The sequence below is a fragment of the Simochromis diagramma genome, unplaced genomic scaffold (assembly GCF_900408965.1).
Source record: "Simochromis diagramma unplaced genomic scaffold, fSimDia1.1 OVJJ01000321.1, whole genome shotgun sequence".
Taxonomy (NCBI): Eukaryota; Metazoa; Chordata; class Actinopteri; order Cichliformes; family Cichlidae; genus Simochromis; species Simochromis diagramma.
In genome coordinates, this window is record NW_024386772.1 from 3,534,940 (window position 1) to 3,562,618 (window position 27,679).

General features: G+C 40.2%; 1 protein-coding gene across 1 annotated transcript in view; it reads left to right on the forward strand.

Annotated features, from left to right (window-relative positions):
- Window positions 1–27,329, forward strand: part of cacng2a (calcium channel, voltage-dependent, gamma subunit 2a) — an 83,034-nt gene extending 55,705 nt beyond the window's left edge. The window contains exons 4-5 of the mRNA XM_040043128.1: window positions 21,575–21,715; window positions 26,510–27,329. Coding sequence (XP_039899062.1) covers window positions 21,575–21,715; window positions 26,510–27,045 — 677 coding nt within the window. The 3' untranslated portion in view covers window positions 27,046–27,329. The remainder of the gene's footprint in view (window positions 1–21,574; window positions 21,716–26,509) is intronic.
- The last annotated feature ends 350 nt before the right edge of the window (window positions 27,330–27,679 follow it).

The following is a 27,679-nucleotide window of genomic DNA, read 5'->3' on the forward strand; positions in this document are numbered from 1 at the left end:
ATCTGACTTTACTGTGCTCAACATACACCCCCGCTCCACCGCACATGCACAGATCTGCTGTCCTCATGCCGACATCCACGCATGTACAAATACATACGAGCACGCCACATGTCAGTAGCTTCTCTCTGTGCGTGTTTGTGTGTGCGTGTGTGTCTGCTCCGTGAGTCCAGCTCTCCCAATAGCAAGGCAGTTTGCGCATCCACACGGGGTTATATAAGCCAGCTGAGGCACACTAAAGCGCCACTGGGTTTTTAGATCATGCCGTGTTGGAGCTCCCATCATCCGCTGCTCTACTGGGTGCTAAGCAGCTGAGAGAGAAGAAACAGAGGAAGAAAACGCCTAGTTATGCAATCTGCTAAGACTAAAACCGAACAACGTGTAGCAATGAGAGGGAAAAATCATGTGCGGGGAGGAGATGTGGATGCCCGTGGATCCACGCTGGAGCAGGAAATTAACTGTTAGTCACAGGCAGGCATTTTAGTCTCTTGATATTATTTTTAGCAGTATTTATTCTATTCTATTCAATTCAATTTTATTTATATAGCGCCAAATCACAACAAAAGTTGCCTCAAGGCGCTTCATAGATACAGAGAAAAACCTAACAATCATATGACCCCCTATGAGCAAGCACTTTGGCGACAGTGGGAAGGAAAAACTCCCTTTTAACAGGAAGAAACCTCCGGCAGAACCAGGCTATGGGAGGGGCGGGGCCATCTGTTGTGATTGGTTGGGGTGAGAGAAGGAAGACAGGATAAAAGACATGCTTTGGAAGAGAGACAGAGGTTAATAACAGATATGATTCAATGCAGAGAGGTCTATTAACACATAGTGAGTGAGAAAGGTGACTGGAAAGGAAAAACTCAATGCATCATGGGAATCCCCCAGCAGTCTACGTCTATTGCAGCATAACTAAGGGAGGATTCAGGGTCACCTGGTCCAGCTCTAACTATATGCTTTAGCAAAAAGGAAAGTTTGAAGCCTAATCTTGAAAGTAGAGATAGTGTCTGTCTCCCGAATCCAAACTGGAAGCTGGTTCCACAGAAGAGGGGCCTGAAAACTGAAGGCTCTCCCTCCCATTCTACTTTTAAATACTCTAGGAACAACAAGTAGGCCTGCAGAGCGAGAGCGAAGTGCTCTAATAGGGTGATATGGTACTACAAGGTCACTAAGATAAGATGGGGCCTGATTATTTAAGACCTTGTATGTGAGGAGCAGGATTTTGAATTCAATTCTGGATTTAACAGGAAGCCAATGAAGGGAACCAAAACAGGAGAAATCTGCTCTCTCTTTCTAGTCCCTGTCAGGACTCTTACTGCAGCATTTTGGATTAGCTGAAGGCTTTTCAGCGAGTTTTTAGGACTTCCTGATAATAATGAATTACAGTCGTCCAGCCTGGAAGTAATAAATGCATGAACTAGTTTTTCAGCGTCACTCTGAGACAGGATATTTCTAACTTTAGAGATGTTGCGCAAATGGAAGAAGGTGTCTTACATATTTGTTTAATATGTGCGTTGAAGGACATGTCTTGGTCAAAAATGACTCCAACGTTCCTCACAGCGTTACTGGAGGCCAAGGTAATGCCATCCAGAGTAAGAATCTGCTTAGATACCATATTTCTAAGATTTTCAGGGCCGAGTACAATAACCTCAGTTTTATCTGAATCAAGAAGCAGAAAGTTAGCGGCCATCCAGGTCTTTATGTCTTTAAGACATTCCTGCAGTTTAACTAATTGGTGTGTGTTATCTGGCTTCATAGATAGATAGAGCTGGGTGTCATCTGCATAGCAGTGAACATTTATGCTATGTCTTCTAATGATGCTGCCTAAGGGAAGTATGTATAATGTAAACAGAATTGGTCCTAGCACTGAACCCTGTGGAACACCATAATTGACCTCAGTGTGTGAAGAGGACTCTCCATTTACATGCACAAACTGGAGTCCATTAGATAGAGACAATGCAAACCACTGCAGTGCAGTACCTGTAATACCTACAGCATGTTCTAATCGCTCTAATAGGATATTATGGTTGACAGTATCGAACGCTGCACTGAGGTCTAGCAGGACAAGCACAGAGATGAGTCCACTGTCAGAGGCCATAAGAAGATCATTTGTAACCTTCACTAAAGCTGTTTCTGTGCTGTGATGAGCTCTGAAACCTGACTGGAACTCTTCAAATAAGCTATTCCTCTGCAAATGATCTGTTAGCTGTTTGACAACTACTCTTTCAAGGATGTTTGATATGAAAGGAAGGTTGGAGATTGGCCTATAATTAGCTAAGACTGCTGGGTCTAGAGATGCTTTTTGAGTAAAGGTTTAACTACAGCCAGCTTGAAGGCCTGTGGTACATAGCCGATCATTAGAGATAGGTTGATCATATTTAAGATCGAAGAATTAATTAATGGCAGGACTTCTTTGAGCAGTTTTGTAGGAATGGGGTCTAAAAGACACGTTGATGGTTTGGAGGAAGTAATTATTGAAGTTAACTCAGAAAGATCAATTGGAGAAAAAGAGTCTAACTTAACATCAATGGTACTAAGAGTAGCTGTAGATAATATTACATCTGTGGGATGATTATTGGTAATTTTTTCTCTAATGATAAAAATTTTATTTGTGAAGAAGTTCATGAAGTCATTACTAGTTAACGTTAAAGGGATGGTTGGCTCAACAGAGCTCTGACTTTTTGTCAGCCTGGCTACAGTGCTGAAGAGAAACCTGGGGTTGTTCTTATTTACTTCAATCAGTGACGAATAGTAAGATCTGGCTTTGCGGAGGGCTTTCTTATAAAGCAGCAAACTATTTCTCCAGGCTAAATAATGATCCTCTAAATTTGTGACACGCCATTTCCTCTCCAGCTTACGAGTCATCTGCTTTAGGCTACGTGTTTGAGAATTATACCACGGAGTCAGGTACTTCTGATTAGAGACCTTAGTTTTCATAGGAGCTACAGTATCCAGAGTCGTACGTAGTGAGGAGGTAAAATTATTAACAAGATGATCGACCTCTGTTGGAGCAGCGTTCAGATAGCTGCTCTGCTCTGTGTTGGTACAGGGCATTGAAGATGATAACAGTGGGTGGATTATATTCTTAAACTTAGTTACAGCACTTTCAGAAAGACATCTACTGTGATAAAGTCTACTCTCCACCGCTGTGTAATCAATTATTGTAAATGTAAATGTTATCAGGAAATGATCAGACAGGAGAGGGTTTTCAGGAAACACTGTTAAATGTTCAGTTTCTATGCCATATGTTAAAACAAGATCTAGAGTGTGATTAAAGTGGTGGGTGGGTTCTTTTACATTTTGAGAGAAACCAATTGAGTCTAATAACAGATTAAATGCCATGTTGGGGCTGTCATTTTTAGCATCTACATGGATGTTAAAATCACCCACAATAATTATTTTATCTGAGCTGAGAACTAAATCCAATAAAAAGTCTGAGAAATCAGAGAGAACTCTGTGCAAGGCCCAGGTGGACGATAGATGATAACAAGTAAGACTGGTTTTTGAGTTTTACAGCTGGGGTAGACAAGGCTAAGCATCAGGCTTTCAAATGAATTAAAAGTCTGTCTTGGTCTTTCGTTAATTAATAGGCTGGTGTGAAAAATTGCTGCCACACCGCCCCCTCGGCCTGTGCTTCGAGATTTCTGGTAGTTAGAATGACTCGGGGGTGTTGATTCATTTAAACTAACATAATCATCCTGCTGCAACCAGGTTTCTGTAAGGCAGAGTAAATCAATTTGTTGATCAATTATTAAGTCATGTACTAACAGAGACTTGGAGGAGAGAGACCTAATATTTAATAATCCACATTTCACTGTTTTACTCTTTGGTTCAGATGTGGATACTGTATTGTTCTTTCTTTGTAACTGTTTATGTTTAAGTTGTTTGTTGCTGGTTTTTAGTTTATTTTTTGTGTTTTTGGGAGCTGACACAGTCTCAATGGAAATGGGGTTTTTTTTGGGGGGGGGGGGGGGGGTAGCAGGAGGAGAGAAGCTGCAGAGAGGCGTGTAAGACTGCAACTCTGCTTCCTGGTCCCAACTCTGAATAGTCATATTTTGGGGGGTTTAATAAATTTGTCCATATTTCTAGAAATGAGAGCTGCTCCATCCAAAGTGGGATGGATGCCGTCTCTCCTAACAAGACCAGGTTTCCTCCAGAAGGTTTGCCAATTATCTATGAAGCCCACATCGTTTCTGGGACACCACTCAGACAGACAGCAATTTAAGGAGAACATGCGGCTAAACATGTCACTCCTGGTCTGATTGGGGAGGGAACCAGAGAAAAGAGTCTGACATTGTTTTGGCAAAGTTACACACCGATTCAATATTGATTTTAGTGACCTCCGATTGGCGTAACCGGGTGTCATTACTGCCGACGTGAATTATGATTTTACTGAATTTACGTTTACCCTTAGCCAGCAGTTTTAAATTTCCTTCAATGCCTGCTCTGGCCCCTGGAAGACAATTGACTATGGTTGCCGGTGTCTCAAGCTCTCTTCAACTTTTGAATTAGTCAAACTGTTGATTATATGATCCAAACCTTTGTTATTTTCTACAGTAGCAGTTTTGAGAATGTTTTACTCACCTCGATTTAATCATCACAAAACCAAGTGATGTTTAAAATTTGAACAGATAAATATACAGTGCTGTGCAAAAGTCTTGAGCCATCCCACAATAGGTGACGCGATTTATGGAATCAAATATAACATATAAGCAAAAAGTAGAGTTCATACAACATGCTTGAAGGACACAGTCTGATCCCGCTCAGGCAAGCTGTCTTGTAATTTTTTTAAGCAGTCTTCAAAAAAAGTTCTCCAGACTTCTTGAAGAGCATTAAAAAAAACTTGGATGTTGGCTTATTAGCTTACTTAGTTAACTAGTTACATATCCATGTTAGTACTTTGATTGTAAAATAGTCATAGCTATTTGGATCTATTAACCTATAAATCATTGAAAACATGCAAAACATTAAGCATTGTAAAATCATTTTAAAGCAGACTAAATGCAAATGTTAATACTGGCATGTTTTTAGCTCTAGATTAGACATTGATTTTGCTTTATTCACAAATCATGTTAATTTACATATTTTAGAATGTCAATAATTAAAAGTGACAAAAATCAATGTCTTTATAGTACAAATGAACCATAGAGTCAGACTGAGTTTATTTGTTTATGAGGTTGTTACAAATATGACAGCAGTTAACTTAGAAGACATATCACATTTTAAAAATGAGTTTATGAATCAGTGTTGTGTTTATACCATTTTACAAAAATCAGTTATTGTAGGTTTACATAAGAACAATAATACCATTTGTATTTCTGTTTTTTTTTTTTCTTGTATTGTTTCTTCAAAGATCAATCCCACATTCAATTAAAGTTTGTTTTTTTCTGTGTGAATGTATTAGTCTGATAAGTGTACACTGTAGAATGAGGGCACAGCTGTGAGCGCCCACTATTTATTTACAGTGGCCCACAGTCGAGTAGTTTCAGCATGTGAAGTCAATGAAAACCAATATCACATGCAAAATGTTTTCCATTTAGGAGGAGACTTTAATCACAGATTTTTTTGTTTGTCCAGATCCAGCCTTGAGTCTGCTGCTTGCATGCGTTGATCTGGAAGTATTCGCTGACATTGATGACAGAAGGACAGGCTTCTCATGGCCTATGTCACCCTAAGGCCTTGCGGCAGACTGGACGCTGGCCTAAACTGGCTTTGGTGTCGCCCAATAAAATCAATGGGTCTGGGGGAGGACACACAGGGGCTTGTAGGGCACAGGCAGGGGGTAGCAATCACACCAGCTTGCAGAGCAGTGCAGTGAGTCTCTAGTATGAGTTTTGATAGTGTCTGTGTATGTGTGTGTGTAGGGATAGATAGGGGAGGGATGGGCTCTCAAACGGGTATAAAATATGTTAATAGGTGGTGGTAGTTAGTATCCAGCCTGAGTGTTTGCTTCAGCAGCTTCCTAGTTGGTCACACTGACCTTGAGCATCCTGTACTTTTTGCAGTATCCAAGGCAACAAATAAGGAATCCGTTGCCTAATACATAAAACATACAGTGCTTAGACACGGGCCAATAAATTAATAGCCAATCATTTTTGTCCTGGGTGACCGAGTGAATGTTAGCCCTCTAACTTTATATCTTATTAAGGGAGAATATAGAGGAAGCTCAGCTTGTAAAACACAGAGGTGAGGGAGTGCGTCCTCACATTAAAATGAGATTAGCGTATGCGGGACGAGCCACAGTGGTCCGCTGTCACCGGGACATTTGAAAAGAGGGCCGCACCCTCTCAGATCAGTTTTACACATTTATTCATCAGTTGTGAGGGCTGAAATTTCCAATACGCGCCTTCTTTTTATCTTCAAACATTGAGCGGTAAAAGGGTCAGTGTTGACAGTTTGTGGGCTTTTTGTGCAGCACATAACCAAAGTGAAAATGTTTCATGCAGTGATGCAAGACAGAGAGAAAGCCGATCCATATGCAATCAAAAGAGAAAAAAATACCTCTGGGTACTAAAGAAGATACTGGTTCAATACATGAATTCCGTATGAGATAAATTTGTGGATTTGAGCTTCTAAGTAAAAGGTAATTTGTGTTGAAAGTATTTAGTTTTTCTGTAGTTTACATAATAATTACAATGATTTTATTCAACTCAATTTGACTTGCGTTTAGCAGGAGGTACTTATGTGGCCCTTAGCCTGTTGTCTCTGTCATGGAGTCATGGAGGGCTTTGAAAGGGACGAGTAGGCTCTTGTATTGGATGTGCTGGAGAATGAGGAGCCAGCGATGCTGGATGAGGAGAGGTTCTGTCAAATTTGAATCTTTTTTAAGAAGACCAAAATGGCACTACAGCAATCTTACGTGAGAACTTCAGAATCAGAATCTTTACTGCCATTATACAAAAAGTACAAAAGAATTGTTTGCAGGCTCTTTCATTGCAAAGAGAGCAATATAACTATCTTAATAAACATTTTTTCTATATATAGGGACTGGATATTTTTACTTGAGTTCTATGATGTTTGGGTATGAGAAAGAAAGGGGCGGAGTCTTGTTGGACTAAAGTAAGCTAAACATGAGGCATTAGTGATGTTGGCAGTGAAGAAGAGTATTATCCAAGACCACACCAAGACTTTTGAAATGGGGGCAGGTGTGGACTGGACAGCCATCTATGTAAAAAGTAACCGTTGAGGATGATGTCACTTTATTTATTGTTTAGTTTGACTGTCAGTGATCATCATACAGATGGTGAATGCTTTAAGGTGTTGGGTTTTGTAGACACATAAAGTATAAAAAAAAATATAACTGTATTCCAGAATGATGAATATTTCAAAGAGGAAGTAGATCAATTATAAAGAACAGGGGTCTTAACACTAATTTCAGAGGGATGCTGTGTATAGCGTGGAGTTTTAGACATCTAGTACTATTACGCTGTGTAAATAGCAGGTTCCTCGTTTTGTGACATGTGAGTATGATAGGCTTATTGCCCATTGCTTTGTAGATGATCAAAAAGTTCTGTGAAACAGCCATTTAGATTATGCTAAACTCCCATTAAGATCATCTCTGACAGTTTTCAGCACAGCAGCTATTTTCAGATTGCTTTTTTAGATTTTTAGAGCTCACAATTTCCAAGCTTCAGAGCAGAACCTCAGGTGAGGAGACCAGGATAATGCTCTTTAGTTCTTAAACTGATCTTCCAGGAGCTTGCAGTCAACAAGAAGTTCCACTCTAATGTCTTAAGCACCTTCCTAATGGAGACCATTCAGAGGAAACGATCTGAACTTTACTCTGTGTCCTTGTTGCTCATTGTAAATGAACTCTCAGTAATCTTTGGACCACCTGGATCACCTGTGACACCATCCACTTCCCAAAAAAATGAAAATCAAGATGAAAGATTAGTTTTTATCTGGAGGAGATTCAGCACGAGTGTAAGAAGATATCAGGGATCTCTACAGAGAGATCTATAAATAGTATACTCACTGAAAACAGTCCAGAGGTGCCAGCGAACATATTTAAATCAGGTATTGTGGACATTCCTGGTTGCATTAGAAGTCTTCTGATAGATTTTCCACCCTGACAGTATCTAACACTCTGATCAACACAAGTCAGTAAATCTATTCATCATTCAAGCTTCTAGATGTGTGTAGAAACTTTGAGAAGAACATTAAGATGAGTTAAGCAACAAGGATTAAGGAAACCTGAGGAGCAGCACAGTTTGGTTCATATATCTCTGTTTTTTTATGTGATCACACAGGAAACATGGTAACAATGTCCCCTTCTGTTTTTGAGTTATAGCTTTGAAGAATGTATTGAAATGTGTTTTTGCAAAGCTTTATGACATCACTGTGTAGTTAACCTTTGACATTTTCACAAAATCTTGATCTTTGGGACCATTTTTGTCTCCATGTGAAAAGATTCTTAGCACAGTTTTGGCCACATCATGCCTCTGTATGTTGTTCTTGATTCCAGTTTGATGCATGATGTAAGCAAACTTTCATCAAATCTATTTAAAGTAAAATATGTTGTAATGTTGATTAAAATATTGGGTTTATAAAGCAGCTGCAAGCACACAAGCTTTGTGCTGCTCATGATATATGTATACTTTCAAACCTGTTTTGAGGCAGCTCAGTGGGGCGTTTCCTTCCCAGCATGTGTGCTGTTGGTCATGCTAAGGTCTGGCAGCGAGCCAGACGTCATCACACACACATTGAGGCGTGATCTGTGGGGACATCAGCAGTGGAGTGGAGGGTAATTACAGTAATTGAAATGTGTTCTGTGAAGGGAACTTTAGCTGTGAGAGCAGGCCTGTCACATGAACTGATTTCTCTTTTACAGTGCACCACGGATCGGCCTGCATGCGTTGGTATGTTAATGTGACGGTGCAGTGCTCGGTAGGAGAACTGCTTGGCTTTAATGACAGCAGGGTGAATATGAGAAGATCATGGGATTGTATTCAGATCTTTGTCATCTGGTGGTTCAAATCAGTGTTTCAAACAAACAACAAAACGTGAGCGTATCCATGAAAAGATTTTGCATCCCTATCATACTAATATGTGCTGTAAACCTGTTCAGAGTTTTCTTTTTTAAATGTGCGCCAAGGTCACCATCACAGAGAGCAGATAATCTCAACTATCACAAAACAAAAATACAAGAAACTGATGTTTTTAAAAGGCTTGATAAGGAGTTTTTTTTTAGAAACTGTCAATCAAATTAGCCAAATTTTATATGTACAAAACTCTAGAAACTTTATAAAAAATAAGTCAAAAGAGCAAAAACATGATTAATTTCCTGAGTTTACATCAAAATATAAACTTGGGAAATTCAGCACTACTTACTTATGCTGCAAAATGGTTGGGAAACCATTTTTGGCAATTAAAAAATGTTTTTCATAACAGTTTTTGCTATTTTAGAGGCAATAGTGCAGCGGTCCCTAACCCCCGGGCCACGGACCGAGAGTTGAGGCTCAGGTGTGAAATTCATGGTTTTCAGGGGTTTTATCGTTTTTTATCGTTATTTTTTTTTATCTTTTTTATCATTAACTCAGTTTCCCTGGGTCTTTTCTCGTGTGTTATGAATAAATCTTCTCTTTTTTTGGTATCGGTACTGGTTTTATTTTGTTGTATTTATCCGCAACACCGTAAGGCCGGTCCGTGAAAATATTGTCGGACATAAACCGGTCCATGGCGCAAAAAAGGTTGGGGGCCGCTGCCATTGTGCACCCATAACATGCACATTAGGGCTGCACTTAAAAAAATGATGCCTTCAGGGCCCAATTTTTTGACAAAAAGCTTTGTACCAAAAAGTGGTAAGGCATGGATAATGTTGTCATTAAAGTAGTCATGTTATGCTTTTTCGTATTTTTTGTCATATATAAAGTCATAGAGGTGGATGTGCATGCTAACCATGTTAAACATTTCAAGTAATGAGGTCAGCATGAAAAAGAAAGTTCAGGTTTCAGGAGAGTTTTTTTCTACTCTGCTCTGTATGATGTATGATGGGAGAGGATATTCTTGGTGATCTCAGATAGAAAGTTGACTCTGATTAGCCTGACTTAAAAGTTGTGTGGCCTCAAAAAGGGAAGAGCAACAACAGCTCGTGTCAGTGAGTGAATGACCTGACAAACAGCATCAAGTCCCATTTAAGGTAAATAAGGATTATGTGAAACTCTGAATCATTCAAACCTACTTTCTCATTGCTATTTGTTTCACATGGGACTCAAGTCCCAGTAACCTATGTGACAGTCTGCTGCTTGACTCCACCTCCTGTTGTTGTGGACTCGGCCCTCTTTCTACCATCTCACAGCACTTCATTAAAGCTGTCTGACAGTCTGCATTATTGCAGTTATCTATGGTCCATCTTTTCATTACCATCCTTCAGCTGTGACTTGAAACAGATTAAAAGTGTGGAAGATCCTCAAATGATGTGACTAACTGTAGCTTAGCTGTGGGTGGGTGGGTGGGGGGGGGGGGGTTCTGCTAACACAAGCTGTGGCTTTTGCTTGAAATCTGCCGGCCAGCTGGGGTCTTTCTGTTTAGAATTGCATGTTCTCCATGTGCTTCCGTGGGTTCTCTCTGCATTCCCGCTTGCTCCCACAGTCCGAAGACAAGCATGGTAGGTTAATTGGTGATTCTAAGTAGACCATATGTGAAATATTATTGCTGGTGGCTGGTAACCTATTCAGGGTGTATCGAAACTGTCCTGTGAGACTTTGGGTATTTTCATGGTCCTTTTGACGTCATTCACTTCCAATGTTTGCTAATATGCAGTCACAAGTAGTTAATTTTTGTTGTTTTGCTTAAAGTGACTTAAATAAAAAACATACAAAAATTAACAATACATAAATAAGAGGGGTCTTCAGCATCAATTGTGAATAACTCTAATGTTCTTGTGCCACTTTACAATTGCCAGTGAGTAGAACCTGCATCCATTTTTCAGTCATTTCAAGTTGAATTGCATTGTGCCTGCGACGCGTGTTGTCAAGACGGATAAGCTTTCAGAAACAGGATGAAAGCTGTGCAAGCACTCTCTCAAATTTTATATTTAGCCACCAAAGCTAATTTCTGTTGTCTGTGCACACATCGTTTTACACTGTATATTTTTTGTGTGTGATTGATGCGAGGTAGATGAGGAGGGGGGAGCCTCACGGCCAGGACGAGGACGGTGCAAGGGCTCGGTATTGAGGAAGAGGAGGGGAGAGATGTGGAGGGGGATTAATAAGCGTTTGTAGTATTAAGTCAATGTGCCTGGGAGCTGAGGCACCTGATTAGCATGACCCCATCCTGCACATCAGCACATTTAGGGCTGGGGGAGGCTGATTAAGAGCCAATGCTAATTTCCTCTCAGCCCTGTCAATGAAAGAGAGAGGGGGGAAGACAGGGGGGAGGGATAGAAGGTGCAGGGAGATGCATTTGTAAAGAGGACAGTGTGCATGTTTAGACACGTGAATATGTTATACAATGCAATACAGCATATGAACAAAACTACTGGATCATCTAAATGTACAGAAACTGCTCAGCTATAGAAACCCATGCCATGAAGTTCCCAATGTACAGTGTTTGTCCTGACGTTAATACCAGAGAAGGCTTGCTCCTCTACAGTCGTTCATATATGTTATGTTACATATATAAAATATATAAAAGCTGTGGCAAAAGATACAGTTTATGTTCCCATGTGAGTTTTTACTGAGATAAAAATAATGAAAAAGTGCAGTTTAGTCATTTGTACTTTTAGTTTAGCCTAATTTATCACCATTTAGCTTCATTTCAGAACATACAGAGCACTCAATAGCATTTTACAGACATCCCTCAACATGTCAGGTAGTCAAGTTGCTCAGGAATTATAGAGCAACTTGCTGAGAGAGGAGAACTTTTAAGATTTGTTTAATTTGATCTTTTTATCAGTTTAATTCAGATTTATTTATATAGCACCGAATCACAACAATAGTTGCCTGGAGGTATTTTACATTTTAAGGTAAATACCCTGTATGTGTCTGTTGATTTAAATATAATTTAAAATATGTTGCATTTTTTCCCCAGAACATTTTTATGTAGTCCGTAGACAGTATGACAGAATGTAGCCAGATGGGACATCACCCGCTAGGTTATAAAGTTCCATGATGAAGCCTTGGCTTGAGCACTGAAATTTCAAATATAACACGTCTCATTTTACTAGAATAGGAGAATTCTTAAGAATAAGAAGTTTTGGTAAAAAAAAAAAAAAAAAAAGGTACACATATACTGCAGTTTTATAGGAATCTGACTAGAACTCTGACTTGTATATTCTCAGTTTGCTTTGTGAGGCCTCAGTGGTAGTAGTTTTGTGTTTTTTTTTTTCCTTTTGGACAAAGGTTGCAAGTGTGGAACCACTGTGACATGAGCAGGACCAGCTGCTGGTGAAGCCCAGCCATGGGTGTGCATGGGTGTTGAGTCTCATTAAGTTGTTTGTCAGCCAGTGCAGAAGAGTGCTAGAGCTCGGACGCCAGCCCGAGCTGCAGCCGTGCCAATCAATACAGTACACACAGTATCCGCTCTCACCCTGGGTCTCTGCGAGCAGGTTGGCACGCATGATAGCAGGATGGCAGGGATGGGCGGGGCTAACCCGCTTCCATAATTCCCATCATGCTGAAGCCAGGATGTCTGCACAGAGAAAGAAAAAAGAGAAAAAACTGCACACAGTGTTACTCAAGCCTTAAAAAATAATATATTATCACTACACTGTAATGATACTTTCCTTGCTAGCCTACTTTTCTGTTGTCATAAGAGAAACCAAATAGCAGCGATATACAGTGTTCCGGCTCAATAAAATCACAGTAGGTGGGATTTAGTCCATCTGGGGAAAGTAAACTTATGCGGCATTTCTCATTTCAGCTCCTGACAGAAGAAGAAGGAAAAAAACAGTCATATTGTTGGTAAATAGAAAAGTGCCAATCATCACAAGGCAAACAGACACCAAGCAGTAGGAGAAGAAATCAATTCAAGTTTGAGAAAAGCAGTGACTTTTAATTTTATTGGTCTTTACAGAACAATTTATACTTTAAACTGGCATCTGCATCATCAAATGTAGATAAGAAATGGATGTATAACAGAGAGGTAGTGTAAAGTACTGTGCTGGTGCCATACAGAGCTTTCCAAATGTATCAAAAACAGGTTTACCATCCTGAAGTTTCTGGAAATCAAACTCAGCCTCCTCAAACCAAATTATCAGCAGACAGCACAGCTAAAGTCAAATATAGTATAAGCCATGATACAGCTTTTAATGTAAGTGCAAGTGAGAGCTGCAAGAAGCATTCATCACCAGAAAAGTTCCTAAACTTATGTCACGACATAAAACAGTCGAGATGCTCCGCTCTCTGTGACGGTGACCTCAACCTAAATCAAAACTGTGACCTCGGTGCTAATCACAGGACTCCAGAGAGTATCCTTTCATGTGCTCTGAAGTCAGGGCTTCAGAAACAAAATGCACCGCGAAGGTCACTGCCGTCATTACATATTAGCACAGAGGTTAAAGCTGTCATTTGGATGGGATTGTTGAGATTGGCAGTGATTTGCCACTCATTTTACCCTCCTCTCTTAGCAGCTGTCTGTCAGAATTAAGCCACTTTGCTTGATAATAATTATCAATGAGACCTTTTCTATTTGCTGTGAAGATATAGCACTTGTGTAGATCATAAGCATCACTAAATGTGCACAAACAGTCATATAAAGCTAGCAGACCTTTGTATGAACCTTTCTTGGTTTCTGTAAAAGAGTTAAACTTCATTCACCAAGGTCAGGATTGTCAAATGCACGGCCTGCAAGCCAGAACTGGCACACGGCTGGGTTTCATGTGGCAGGTGTGCAGAAGAGAATAACTTTTCCTTTTTTGCAGTAAAAACGCTAAGCCCTGATCAACAGAATCAACTTTTCAGGATTTCCTTACCTGGATGATTAAGTGTGCATCAAGACTTTTTTTTTAACAGTAATTTCATCCAGAAAAGCACTTGTAGTTTATGGATCATGACTTGTGATGATGTCATGATCCAAGTTCTATCTTTTCATCTGAGCCAGAGGTGTGAGTAATTGTCACTTTTACAGCCATCTTGCTGTCACAGACATGCAGTGCCTGCTATTCAGACACATTCATTTGATTGACAACAGCTGTCTTTTGTTTTTGTTTATTGTTGGGGTTTTTATTTTTTTGGGGGGGGGGGTTAAAAATAGATTGACTGAATATAGACAGTCAGATTTGTTCATTAAATCTGAACATTTTCTCCATGCAGCTATACTTCCTTATGATGAAAAACAAAGCTTGTTTCTTTGTTTGTTGTACATAGCTTTCAGTACAACAGTTTCACTGGTCTTACCCACTAAAACTTTGGCTGCATGCTGCCCATGAACTAAAATCAGTTTGAATGTGCTGACCTAGACTACTTACAGTATTACAGTGCATCAGTATTTGCAGTGCAATCACTGACAAGGGGGAATGCATGCACAATTCAACTGTCTAAATAATGTTTTTGTTCCTAATTTGCTTTCTTTTTGTGTTTGTTTGTTTATTTTCACATCGTTGCAACAGTACCTTTACTTGTCCTGATGCACGCTCAGTCATCCAGCACCTTTACAGATTCTTCCAATCGTCATTTATCTTGGCCTTGGTGCAGTTCCTCATTTCATCCTCTAACTGAATAAAGTCATTTGAGGCCATGCCTTTAAGGTAGTAGTTTTCAAACTGGTGAGATTTATGTAACTCAAATTTTGTTTAACTGTTTATGGGTTCATTTGTTAATTAAGGATGGATGTGTGTCAGCCCTGCGACAGAGTGATGACCTTTCCAGGGTGTATCCCACCTCTTGCCTATAGATGGATGGATGGCTTTCATTATCTGGAACTATTTAAAGCCATGTTTAAATAATCCACTAAAATTTATTTAAAAAACAGTTTGTGCAGATACAAATTTCTAATCAGTAAGAGATCATGTATGTATATCAGAGACAGCATGCATTAATTGTAAATGTGTAAAAGAAGGACAAAGAGGTGGCGTATCATAGACCTGTCCTTTCACCACTCACCCATCCACAGCAGTGACTATTCCCCGTGTATCTGTCAGCCTGTCAGTCTCTCTGCCTGCGTCCCCCTGGGGATGCTTCTCTGCTTAAGCATCCCTCCAGGCAGGATCCAAAACTCTGACGGGGCCTCAGCTGATCCTATAAAGATGGAAAGTGAAGATGTGAAATCCTGAGAATGTAGTTTGAGAAAGGACTGGTTTTAAATAGGTGGCCTCTCAGACATGCAGCCTCGCTGCCTGGGGGCATAGTTATTTGCCCAGTCTTCATCCAACAATTCCCATCCTCTGTCCTCACTGCAGGCAACAAGCTGCTCGGAGACACAGCTATGTGAGCTTCATACAAACGATAAGTGAGCACTGACACACTCAGTATTACACGGGAGAACAGAGTGCATCCTGGCATGAAAAATCTGCAGGGACTTCAGCCTTTCTTTCTGAGATAGCGCGTGGTCAGCCAAACCCAGGGGCATGTTGGCGCAGCCTGATCCCAGTGAAGGCTCACTGCATGCTGGGAGGTCACTCTGAAGGTCGCTGCACTTTTCAGTGCACTGCTAAACATGGATGTTAGCACAGGGGATGCAGAGGACCGGAGTGGCACTGCAGGCCAGCTGACCTTCGAAGCCATGCAAATGAGTTGGAGCTTCTCGTCTTGGAACTACACAGCATCGCTTTCATTGCTTTCAGGATTTCACAGAAGCTCTCATACCTGAGGCACTCGTTCTGTAGAGACAAGAAGGGCTCAAATATTAAAGGCTTATAAAGGGTCTGCTTACATTTGCTAATGCTTATTGTGCTGTTGACTATACACTGAAAGGATTAGTTTGCTTGTTTAAGGGTTCATAAGATGTTGCTTCATTACTATATATAAAATAACATGTTTATAAGCATTTATTTTTGGATTAATAAAAGCACATCTAATATTAGATATCTAACCAATTGCCTTTGGGGCTGAATGCTTGTTTATAACCCAGTCGTTCCTTTCTGGGTTTCATGTCTTGAATTTCACAGCTTGAGTACCCAATCAGTCGTGAATTTTCATGTTCATAATAAGCTTGTCAACACTAATTGTTTATTTATTCAGTTGTTAATTTTGTAGCAATTAAATTTCACATTTAGATTCAAATACTGATGGACATTTAAATTAATAAATACAATCTGTAAAGGCTTAGCAGCAGCTTTAGGAATCAAAGCCGTCGGCTGTTGTTCTGGACTAAGATGGACAAAATTCTCAGTTACATTTTGTTGCTAACCAATGTGCGTATCAGCTGATTAGTGAAATAAAGTCAAAATCGGCTTCCTTTTCCTCTCTAAGTTTGTCTGCAACTGAGCCTCTCTGAGGTTTCCTCAACTTTGGTGTCACCTTGAGATCCCGCACCATTAAACAGCCCCACTGTCAACAATCAATAAATTTGGTTGGCCCTCTGTCCCTCTTTTGTCCCTGCAAATGAAGCTGATGGATGAAAAAGAGCCCCCGTGCCCTCACGCAGGTAATGTGCTGTGAATGGCCAGGTCAATACTTTTGGGGTTAACGGGAGAGGTGGTGAGGGAGGCAGAGAGTGAGGGGGAGGCATTTAGGAAGAGTGGTGCGTTTAGAGCGGGACACAGGAGCGGGGTCAACTCTCAGGACAACTTAATATTTAATCATCCCCCCTCACTGGTTACTCAAAACCCCACAATCCCCTGTGGATGAGCAAGGAGACAAGCGGGAGAGAGGGGGGAGGGCGAGATGACACTTTATCTCTCAAACTGCCTTGTGCTTTGACTGAGTGCAAATTAAGTGAGAGAGAGAGAGAAATGGGGGGGAAGACAAAGAAAAAATGAGATGTGGGACGTTTGCTGTGTGACAAAGATGGCGAGATGACTGTGTGCAGCAGACAGAGACAGACACATGAAAGAAAAATGGAAGGTGGCGAATAACGGCATTAAAGTCTTCTTCATCATACAGATTGGAGCTCAGTGGCCGGGCAAGGTTAAATATAACGATAAGTACATCGTGATGTTGAATGATGGCATGATGGATGTGGGTGGGACAGGGAGCAGAGACATTACAATGTCAGGTCAGAAACAGTTTCATAAAGGTGCTACTGATCCGTGAATCTCTTCAGCTCAGTCATTTTCATCCTATTATCCAAAACCAGGTGCTCCAGGTCTTTTGTTTTGATCAGCTAGGTTGAATTTAAAGGAAATGTCAGAAACATGAATGCTGTCTAGGTCCTTTATAGATCAAGCACTAAGGTTTCACATATTAAATCGTTTCTATCCATGTTGCTCATAGCAGAGAAATTTTAACAAATACCACCTCATTGAAGCTCTCCGTAGATTTTTCCACTTAATTGTTCTCATTTCAATGCCCAAAAGAGTTCTTCCTGTAATTCTGGCACCATGTGACACCACAAATGGAAAGTAACTTTAATGGCGGGATGTTTAGTTTTAGAATCATTTGCTTGTCTTTGGTATGCTGGATGATTAACTTGAATTTTTAACTAAAATTGAAGGGTCTGATTTTATGTTTTGCCTGTTTGCCTCTGGAAGGAGACCAGAGGGTAGAATCAGGAGATGCTGGAGTGATTATATCTCTCAGCTGTCTTAGGAACACCTCGGTGTCCCCTCAGAAGTCTCTGTGTTTGCTTAGACTGCTTCCCGCGAAATCTGGAGCAGCAGGAAATAGATGGATGGAATATATCGGATTTTTTATTTTTTGTAATTGAATTTATCAGCATTGTTTTTACAATATGAAAGGTAAAAAAAATAAAGTCAAACAGTTTTTTGTTTCCATGCAGTATCTCATAATTTCTTTTTTTAAGTACATTACAAGTTGTTTAAATAGTAACATCCTAAATAAAAAGTATGGCAGAGCATTCTTACATCATTTAAAAATATACAAGTGAATCCATAAATCCTAAAGTAAAGAGCATTTGTGTGACAGTGTGGGCCTTGCATTCATTGTCCCAGATGGCCATTCAGACAAACATTATTTAAACAAATCCAGTCTGCATTTTTCGAACAGATTTTTCTGTGTAAAATGTAAAAGCAGCAGTTTTTTTTTTATTGTAATTTATTTGATAACTGTCGTCTCATCCATGTACAGCGCAGAACAGAATGAACATCGTACTTTATTTAATTTTTTTCAGGCTGTTGGCAGTTTTGGAGATAAAAAAAATAATAATAATTGTTTGTCAGCTCTGGGATCATTCTAATTAATTCTATATATTTGTTTGGATCTATTAACAAACCCACCAAATGTCATATACTCATTAAAATTTAAAATATCAAATAATGCATGAAAGTGTGAATCCTCTAGGGATGAGGAGCGGTTTCGCTTTGTTTTTGTTTTGGCCTCGTAATGCCCGGAACAGAAAGGTCATGGGGTCACCAAAAATCATTAGCATTCATCCTCTGGGGGAGCACAAATCACCATACTGAATTTCAGGTCAGTGTGGTCACTAGATGTTGAAATATCTGCTCTGGACCAGCAGTGTTGGATGACACTGCTGTCCGTTACACCACTTTACATAACATCCAAAAATACAGTCATAGGCTGTTATCCAAATAGGTGCTATTTTCATACAATGGTACCTTTCACACCAAAGCTGAATGTTCAGTCTATGAAACCTGTGAACAATGTGCCTCCTCCTGTGCGCTGTCAGTGGGATGTGGATCTATAATGTAAGTATTTTTATTATTTTCTCACCTGCTCCCTACCTGCTTTTTGCCACTTTAACAGCCTTTTTATGTGAAAACCTGATGAAGACATATCCTTAAATTTTGTTGCTGATTATTTTTCATATTAGCTAATTGTCACGCAATCATTACTTGTTGTTAGTTTGTGGTTAGGTCCTCGTTACCTGGCTATATCCTTTCCGCACCTTATATGCTGAAAATCTTAGTTGCCAATGTCAGAGAAGGGATGCATGTCCTATCCAAACCTCTGTGTGCTCACTTCACTTTCTGCACCACTGCTTATGCAGTGTAGCCCACTCCGGCACTGCTGCTGCCAACCATGCACTGAGCTCAGCGTGCGTTTCAGTTGGTTTAGAGATACAGGAGGGAATTAGACCAAAACCCTTTGTCATGGTCTCAACAGACTATCAGCACCATGTTATCTTTCTTGTGTTTGTCCATATCTCAGCTTTATGCTAAACAAGACCTCAATTCTTGATTTTTGGCTGATGTAACCAATGCGTCCTCAAGCTTAGCTTTGCCATTACCACCTTGGTGTTTTGAAAGGGAAAAGGGTGGATATGAGTGAGAAACTAAGAGACAGTGTACTGTTTTAATCCAGCAACTTGTCAATAGTTGTTCCATCTTTAAACTAAATCATACTTTTTGGCCTTAGTTGGGCCCATTATTCACAAAATCAACATTATGTTGTGTTGACTTTAACTTGAGACTAACAGTTGAAACTGTGACCTTATCAGGAAATTGTCTGCTAAAGTCATAGATTAAGTTAACCAGTGATTGTTTTTCCCCTTAGATTTCAAACAGACATTTTTTCTGCACTCACAGGAGTCGCCCTCTGCTGGCTATTAGAAATAATGCAGCTTTAAGGCACTTCCTCACTGGCCTTCACTTTTCAGTCTGAGGAGTTATGGCCTATATCAGTTTATTCAGCCAATTAAATTACTAAGAGACTAATCACAGCATGGTTACAATTTGACAAGAACTTCTGTTTTGCCCTTAGTGAATTTCCAAGTTGTTGAGCTTCTATAAGAGCTATTCAAACTGGAGCTCTGTATTATTGTGGATGATATGAGATATATGTTTTTAAATACATGCCTTTTTACTTACCAACAGACTTACTGTATTTCAGTTTTGTCACAAGTGTCATATCAAAACTTTTTGGGTTTTGTCATCTTTGCCTATAAAACTTTAGAAGAATTCATGACTGAATTTATCAATGTTTTCAGGTCTGAATGTCAGAAAACACCCTAGGGCATTATCACAAAGATAGACATAGCTATTATATTATCAGCTATTAGTTTTAGACACTCGCATCTCTTTTTCCTTTCAGAGTTAGATATAATTATATTGGGATAAGAGGGTGAAGGGATAACTTATCAGGCAAGAGTAGAAAGATTGCTGCACCCATAGAGTGTATGGTTGCAATGCACAGACACAGATACCTGCTAATTAGTGCAAAGTGACATACAAATAATGTACTGGAATTGCCTTCATCAAAACAAAGGTACATCCTTTTTGAATGCCAGAGCTGCAGTTTTTGACACATTGATGCTGCCTTCATTTATCAGCTGTAGAGTTTGCTGCTTGGAGTAAATTGATGAAGATAGTCTTGAGTGAGATCAAGAAATCAAGCAGCCAACTCTTTTCTAATTGTTATTCATTTTTTATTATGACTGCGTCCATCGCATACACTTTGCAGAGCCTCAGCAGTCACCTATCTTGCTGTAGTTACCAGTGAGAGCCCAGTGGAGGGTGAACGCCCTGCCAGCTGTGGCCACCACTGGCATTGCAGCTGTTAGCTGATGCCAACCAGCCCACCTGAGGGCACAAGGTAGCTTTCCCACTGAGCCAGCAATCAGCCAAGAAGTCTCACGGTGCTCAGCGGGAAGGATAAAAACGGATCCAGGATAGAGATCAAGTGAGGAGGGAAGTGATGAATGGCGGCGGGTAGGCAGGCAGAAGGGCCGCTGGGACCTCCAGCTGGTCCCCATGGAGGTGCAAGCGGCCAAGCTCCACACAGAGCCACCCAGCCCCGTGTCAGCACTTTGGGGAGAAGCTGAGAAAAGTGCTGAGGCGGCAGCAACGTGGGGAGATGAGGTGAAGTGGTGAAAATTTAACCACCCTGATGAAAGTCTAAGTGTGCATGTTAAACAGGCGAGAGGGGGAGGGATGGGGGAAATTGAAGTGTGAGAGGCAAAAGTATGGCAGGAGGTGACTGTTAGAGAGAAACTGTGTGCTTCTCAAACTCTAATTTTACCTGACACCCCAGGGTGCAGTGCAGCTCTTTTATGACCCTGGTTTGACCTCAAAAGTAACATCTTATCCCGTTTCCATTTTTTTTCCTCATGATAATTAGCTGCAAGGACACTGTTTTGTTTCAAAGACAGAGGCTGTATCCCTCTGCACTGCGGCCTGGCTCATATACATGCCAGAGTCTCGTAGCGCTTTTGTGGACCGCCTTTCACATGAAGCAACCGGTTTGCTCTGTGGTGTGTGGAGAAGTGTGCAAAGGAAGAGAGAGGTAGAGTCAAGCAGTGTGATTACATAAGGTTGGGTAACAGGCTCACTGTGGGGATACACACTCACTAGACAGTGTTGATGGAGTCTTTCACAGGCCTGCTGGGGTGTTGATTAGGATGTGCTCACAAACAAGGACCAGATGCTGAAATGGATCTTAATATGCTTTTCTGTCTTTGTTTGTCGCTCCCTCTGATTTATGCTCATCCCTGCCATTTCCCCCACTTTCTTTTTTGCCCTTTTGGCTGTCCTCCCTCTGTGTGTACACCAAATCACATCCCATTCTCCATTGGCCTCCCTCTCCCCAATTTTTTCCCTCTCCCGTCTTCCACTGATTTCCAGGTGCGGTGCGAGCCTCCAGCATCTTCCCCATCCTCAGCGTCATCCTGCTCTTCATGGGAGGCCTGTGTATAGCTGCCAGTGAGTTCTACAAGTCACGCCACAACATCATCCTCAGCGCAGGGATCTTCTTTGTGTCTGCAGGTCAGTCAAACACCCGCAAAATGAAACAAAAGCTTGAGAATTTGTCAAACCATCTGCACTAATTTTGAACTGGCTGCAGACAATCATTCGCACTCACAGTCAAGCAGGCCAATTTAGAATCAGTTAACTTAGCATGCATGCCTTTGATATGTATGTTTAGTTAACTTGGAGAAACCAATGCAAACACAGAAAGGTGGTACATAAGAACCCAGGGGTTTCTTTGAGGCAATAGTGCTAACTAATGCACTGCTCTTTTTCTATGTTATGTTCTGTCATAAAGTATTCACACTGGCATTTACTGGACAACATATATTTAAGTACTGTGTTTGATATGGCAGTATCAGCCCAATGTATCAGTCAACCCTCTGTATTTATAACCCCATTTCTGAATTCAGCATTCATCTGTTTCATGAAAAACATGGCATCTTTTCACCCCAAAGCAAATAAATAACATCAGAATGCACTGACATGTAGATGAAATGTACGTTTAGTTTGGGTACAAGCATATGTGCTCTAATTACAAAGCAGACAAGTACAACGCACGTAAAATTGCTTTTACTGAGCAACAAATTCACTATTTTGATACAATACAAGAAATCAATCAAACATATTGTCTTTGCTTTTGCAAACTGATGGTCACTTTACCTTAAATGCCACATAACAGTTGAAACCAGCAGGTATTATTCATAATCTGTTACGATTATCTGCTTAAAGAAGGGATAAACCTTAAACTGTTGGAAGCTGGAGGTTAGACTACATCTACACTGTAAACCAAATGTTCAAAGTAATTAAATACATTAAGAAAATGTCAACTTAATTTTTTTAAAACAGTCCTACTAACTCAAATAGCTTATGTTCATCTAAAATTTTCTTACATTTGAATTAGTTCATAATTTATTGTTTTGGATCAACTTCAACTATTTTGGCTATTAAATGCTTGCTACTTTTACTAATTTATTTAAATTATATGGCCGACATCTTTGGAAGGTTTTGATTCCTGGTGTCAGTTTGAACCCCAAATATAAAAGATATTTGTTTTTAGTCTGCTATAGCAGCTGGGTTGATTCAGATTCTGGGAAAAGACAATGAGTGAACAGGGACCGAGGATAAAAGTGTCCTTGTCTTTTATTAGTTGCTCACAGGTTCTTTCACTAACATTATCCACAAAGTTTAACAAATTGTTTTTGTTTGGGGTTTTGTTTTGTTTTGTTTTTTGGGTTTTTTTTGCTCTTTTTTTTGTCGCTTTTATTTCTTTTTGGAACATTTCATAAACATTTAAAACATTTAAAAAACAATTGGACTTAAAAATTATTCATTTAGTGCAGTGCAGTTATTAGGCCATTATAAAAATCTGCATCAACTGCAAGCTTTAAAAACAATAACCTGACCTTTTTATCTAGGTTTGTTTTGTACTAACAAAGACTCCACTAATGCTGTAATTTCCTGTCAAATATGGAGGTCCGCCCATGTGTCTGCAGTAGTTTGATTTTAGAATGTGAGTGGGTGGGACTGAAGACTCATTGAACCACCAATGTTTGTATCACAGTAAGTATTCTACTTTTCTTTAGATTTCACTTTTTTCCAACCCATTTTAGTGAAATGTCAGCAAAGCAATTCTCATTCAGTGACACCGTTAGCTAACAGTTAATAAGCTAACAGCTAATAAGATGAGTTCACCGTGGTAGCTGAGACAGACTGCTACATTTTTACTATAGACAATGTGTTATTCTGAGGTATTTGATTTTTTTTTGTCCTTTTTTTTGATACAATGCTCTCTGTCCTATATAAACATTATGATGAAGTCTTTCAAACTTAAGGGGATGGAATTAATGAAGATTTCAGAACTGGAGAAAAAGTGACATAAGCTGGTAAAAGCAAAGAGAAGTTAACCTTTCGTGATATGACCATGTAGAGCAGGGGTGTCCAACTCCAGGCCTCAAGGGCCGGTGTCCTGCAGGTTTTAGACGTGTCCAGCTGATTTAAATGGCTAAATGAGCTCCTCAACATGTCTTGAAGTTCTCCAGAGGCCTGGTAATGAACTAGTTATGTGATTCAGGTGTGTTGACACTGGGTGATATCTAAAACCTGCAGGACACCGGCCCTTGAGGCCTGGACTTGGACACCCCTGATGTAGAGAGATGGCTAAACTTTTTAGGGGGGGATATGTTACTTCAGCCTTTTGAAAGTCAGAATTCTCGTTTCAGTGTCTTTCAACAACATCTAATATTACCAGAATCCAAATGTGTTAGCTACTTCACTCAATTTGATGAGAGGCATAGGTTCTTGTTCTCACCATAGCAAAGGTCATAACTTGCACTTTTTTTCCGATGTAGGTGTACTCAAAGCACCAACCTTCAAAGGGGTTCAAACAGAGCATGCCCAACACGTTCCACGCCAAACCTAACGGCCATCTGATTCAATCAATTACTTTTTTCAAATAGAAGTATCCTAATACAGGTAAGACAGCAAAAGTTTTGGCTGAAATGTAAAATGTTAATAATGAAAAGAGATTTGAAATGAACCTCAAACTGAGACTTTGAACTCTATTCTTGAATTCACTTTGCTTTAATTTTTTGCTTTCCTCTTTCTTTTCTCCAGCCTTACAGCTCGACCTTCAACATCATCTGTCCACTATATCCAATATCCCTCCTCTGCACACACCCAGACCATCTCAGCTTTTCCTCTTTATTTGTCACTGGGGTTCAGTGGACTCAGAACAGATTACAGTCTAGAACACAGATCATCTGTTTTTACCTACCCACGTGTAGTTTGTTCTCAAAAAAACTACAAAATGCAGAGTTGTAGCTAAAATAATACATGGCTTTTGAACATAACTCCGACACAACAAAGGTTCCTGGATGGTGCTTAAAGACTTAAAGTATTATAATGATTTGCAGAATCTCCTGCGTCACAACAAGTATAAACCACTTTTCTGATTAAGATGATTATGATGATTAACTGGAGAGGTGATCTGTCATACAATAGTCCTGTGAATTAGAGAATTAGTTTGTGATCACATTCTCTGATTCATTCAGGACGAATCAAATGAGCCATATCTGAGATGATGCAGCGGCCCTTGTTATAGTAATCTTTGACAAAAAACCCACTTCATTACCAGACTGTGAAAGTCCTTCAGAGTCACTTTGTGGAGGTCTCCCAAGAACTGCTGATGAACTTCTTGGTAATGTTTGGAGTGATCTGTGCACTACACCTACTACTACAACTATTACCAAGGGACTGAACAACACTGTATTCCTTGAGTGTAATCTGTAATCTGGTAAACTGTTCCCCAAAAGTGTGCATCACCGTCTCAGAGCACAGTATTGTTTTTGTTGTTTTATTTTATTATTTTTGTTGCAATAACTGAACTTCAAGACATTTCTGATGGTCATTATTTTGAATATGAATGTTAACAAAGCAGGTTGTAAAATAACAGAACCAGGACGGTTGTACATAAGCATTTAAAAATGTAGCATTTCATCAGTTTACAGTGTAATTAGTCACATCTGCTATTTGAAAAAGACATATGTCTTTAGCATTTGATATTTTTGAATATTAACAGTGCAGTGTGTCATCAGTGGAGGCCAAGAAAATACTGTTGAACTGAAGAAATGTGCTTTTAAATTTAGAAGTACACAATTGGTTGCCTAATTTTTTGTACAGTTTGTGTGACATGTTTTTGAGTTTTCAGTGTCCAGATCTTTGAGTTTTGTGTAATTAAAAAAGATCACAAAAGTGAACAACAAATGTGATTGTGTTTCACTCGTTCCTTTTAGGTAATGTCAACTTGTTCTCATGGCAGATATGAATGAAAACTTTAAGTTCTAGTTACTAAATATTTTTCAATGTAATTATTAAACATTTTAGTTTTATTTTAGTGAAAAGGGTAAATGTGAAATGTACACAAAATAGTAGAGTTCTGATAAACTGAAACATTTAAGTTCATCAACAAGTTCTGCTAAATTCTTTGGGTTTACAGTGTACTTTAAAATGAGGTCAAGTGAATATGTTCCCATAGAGTGTAAATGAGGGAAGCTGCTTGCTTGGCTCTGTGTAAAGGTAACAAAATCTCAGATGCACCCTAATTTTTACTGCACAGACACGATGTTGGTGTTTTTCCTCTCAGTATTTGCTATAAAGTACTTTTTTAAAACTTAATGTTCTACATCATGAATTCAAAAGGCCATGCTGAAAACTCTCGGGCTGCTGGTCACGTCTGTCACTGCAGCTACAAGTCACTTCTTCTCTTCCCTTCCTTTCATTTCTCTTGGTCCTGTTGCTAGGCTAAAAACCACCCGTTGGGACTCATCTCTAAAAATATGGTGTCCCTGACACACTTTCCCTACAATCCATCTTCCCAGAAATACCATGTCAAACATTTCTGTGTGTGTGACTAAACTAAAAAGGCAAAGTAAGATATATAGATGGAGACGTAAATATATATAAAGAGATCATATATTTGGATATATGTTCAGACACAGAAAATATGCTTTATTTCAATCTAGACAAGACATAAATGTCCTTTTTTGCCACAGAAAGGGCAAAGATTAAGACTGTAACATCAGCCGTGTTGGATGAGGAGTTGGACAGGATTAGCAGACTGTGTACAGTGCCTGAATCAGCACTCTAAACATATTTGGTGTGGTAAGTTACCAGGATTAAAGGCTTGAGTTCATCTTGACTGATACTTTGTGTCTTGTTTTCTCTTTGTCTTTTTTCCTCTATCTTTTTCTCCCAATAAATCGACAATTCTTCCCTTATTTTGTGCCCATCTTACATCTCCCAACACGTAAGGCCTGAGCAACATCATCGGGATCATTGTGTACATATCAGCCAACGCAGGAGACCCTTCAAAAAGTGACTCGAAGAAGAACAGCTACTCTTACGGCTGGTCTTTCTACTTCGGTGCCCTCTCCTTCATCATGGCTGAGATGGTGGGCGTCTTGGCCGTGCACATGTTCATCGACCGCCATCGACAGCTGCGAATAGGGGCGCGCGCGGCCGACTACCTCCAAGGCTCGGCCATAACACGGATCCCCAGCTACCGCTACCGCTACAGACGCCGCTCGCGCTCCTCCTCCCGCTCCACAGACCCGTCACATTCTCGCGACACCTCGCCGGTGGGCCTCAAGGGCTTCAGCGCGCTGCCATCCACGGAGATCTCCATGTACACGCTTCCCCGGGACACCCTCAAATCCTCCGGCACACCAACCGCCACCTACAACTCTGAGAGGGACCACAACTTCCTGCAAGTCCACAACTGCATCCAGAAGGACTTGAAAGACTCGAGCCACACCAACACAGCGAACCGCCGCACCACGCCTGTATGAGAGAGTCGACACAGGCCAGGCCAGCACGGCGGAGACCAGGAGACACGGAAACCCCTGTGGGTGGAGAACGCCCCAGGAGAAGATGGATTTCCATGTTTATAGACATTTGTTCTTTTTGTTCAGCTGCATGACTTTTCCATTACCATTGTTGAGAGAGTTTCAACAAGTCTGCTGTGTTCCTGGATTGAATGGCAGAGGACTGAGAGTGGGACAGGATGTCCCAAGGAAGTGAGCTCTGTCAGGTATTTTTGAGCAGGATTTGTTTGTGAGGTTCGGGGCGCTGACAGGGAGGGTGGGACGGGTGGGCATTTATGAGACAAAGAATTGGTTTCATCATTTCATTGCCCTTTGGTTTGACAGTATTGCCCCACAAGTTTGGTTGGAGCAACAGGTCAAGCTCCCCCCTCAGCCAGCCTGCCACCTCTTTTATTTACTGACTGATTTGTTCATTTTTTTTGCATTAAAACTGTGAATTGTTACAGCTTGGGATTCAGTAAGAATTACCCCAATCTGTAATCTCTAACAAAGGTACTATATATACATATATATATATGTATTACTTTTATAAATAAATTATTACGTTAATAATCAAGAGATACAGACTTTACCGAAGCAAAAAAAGAGAAAAAACACA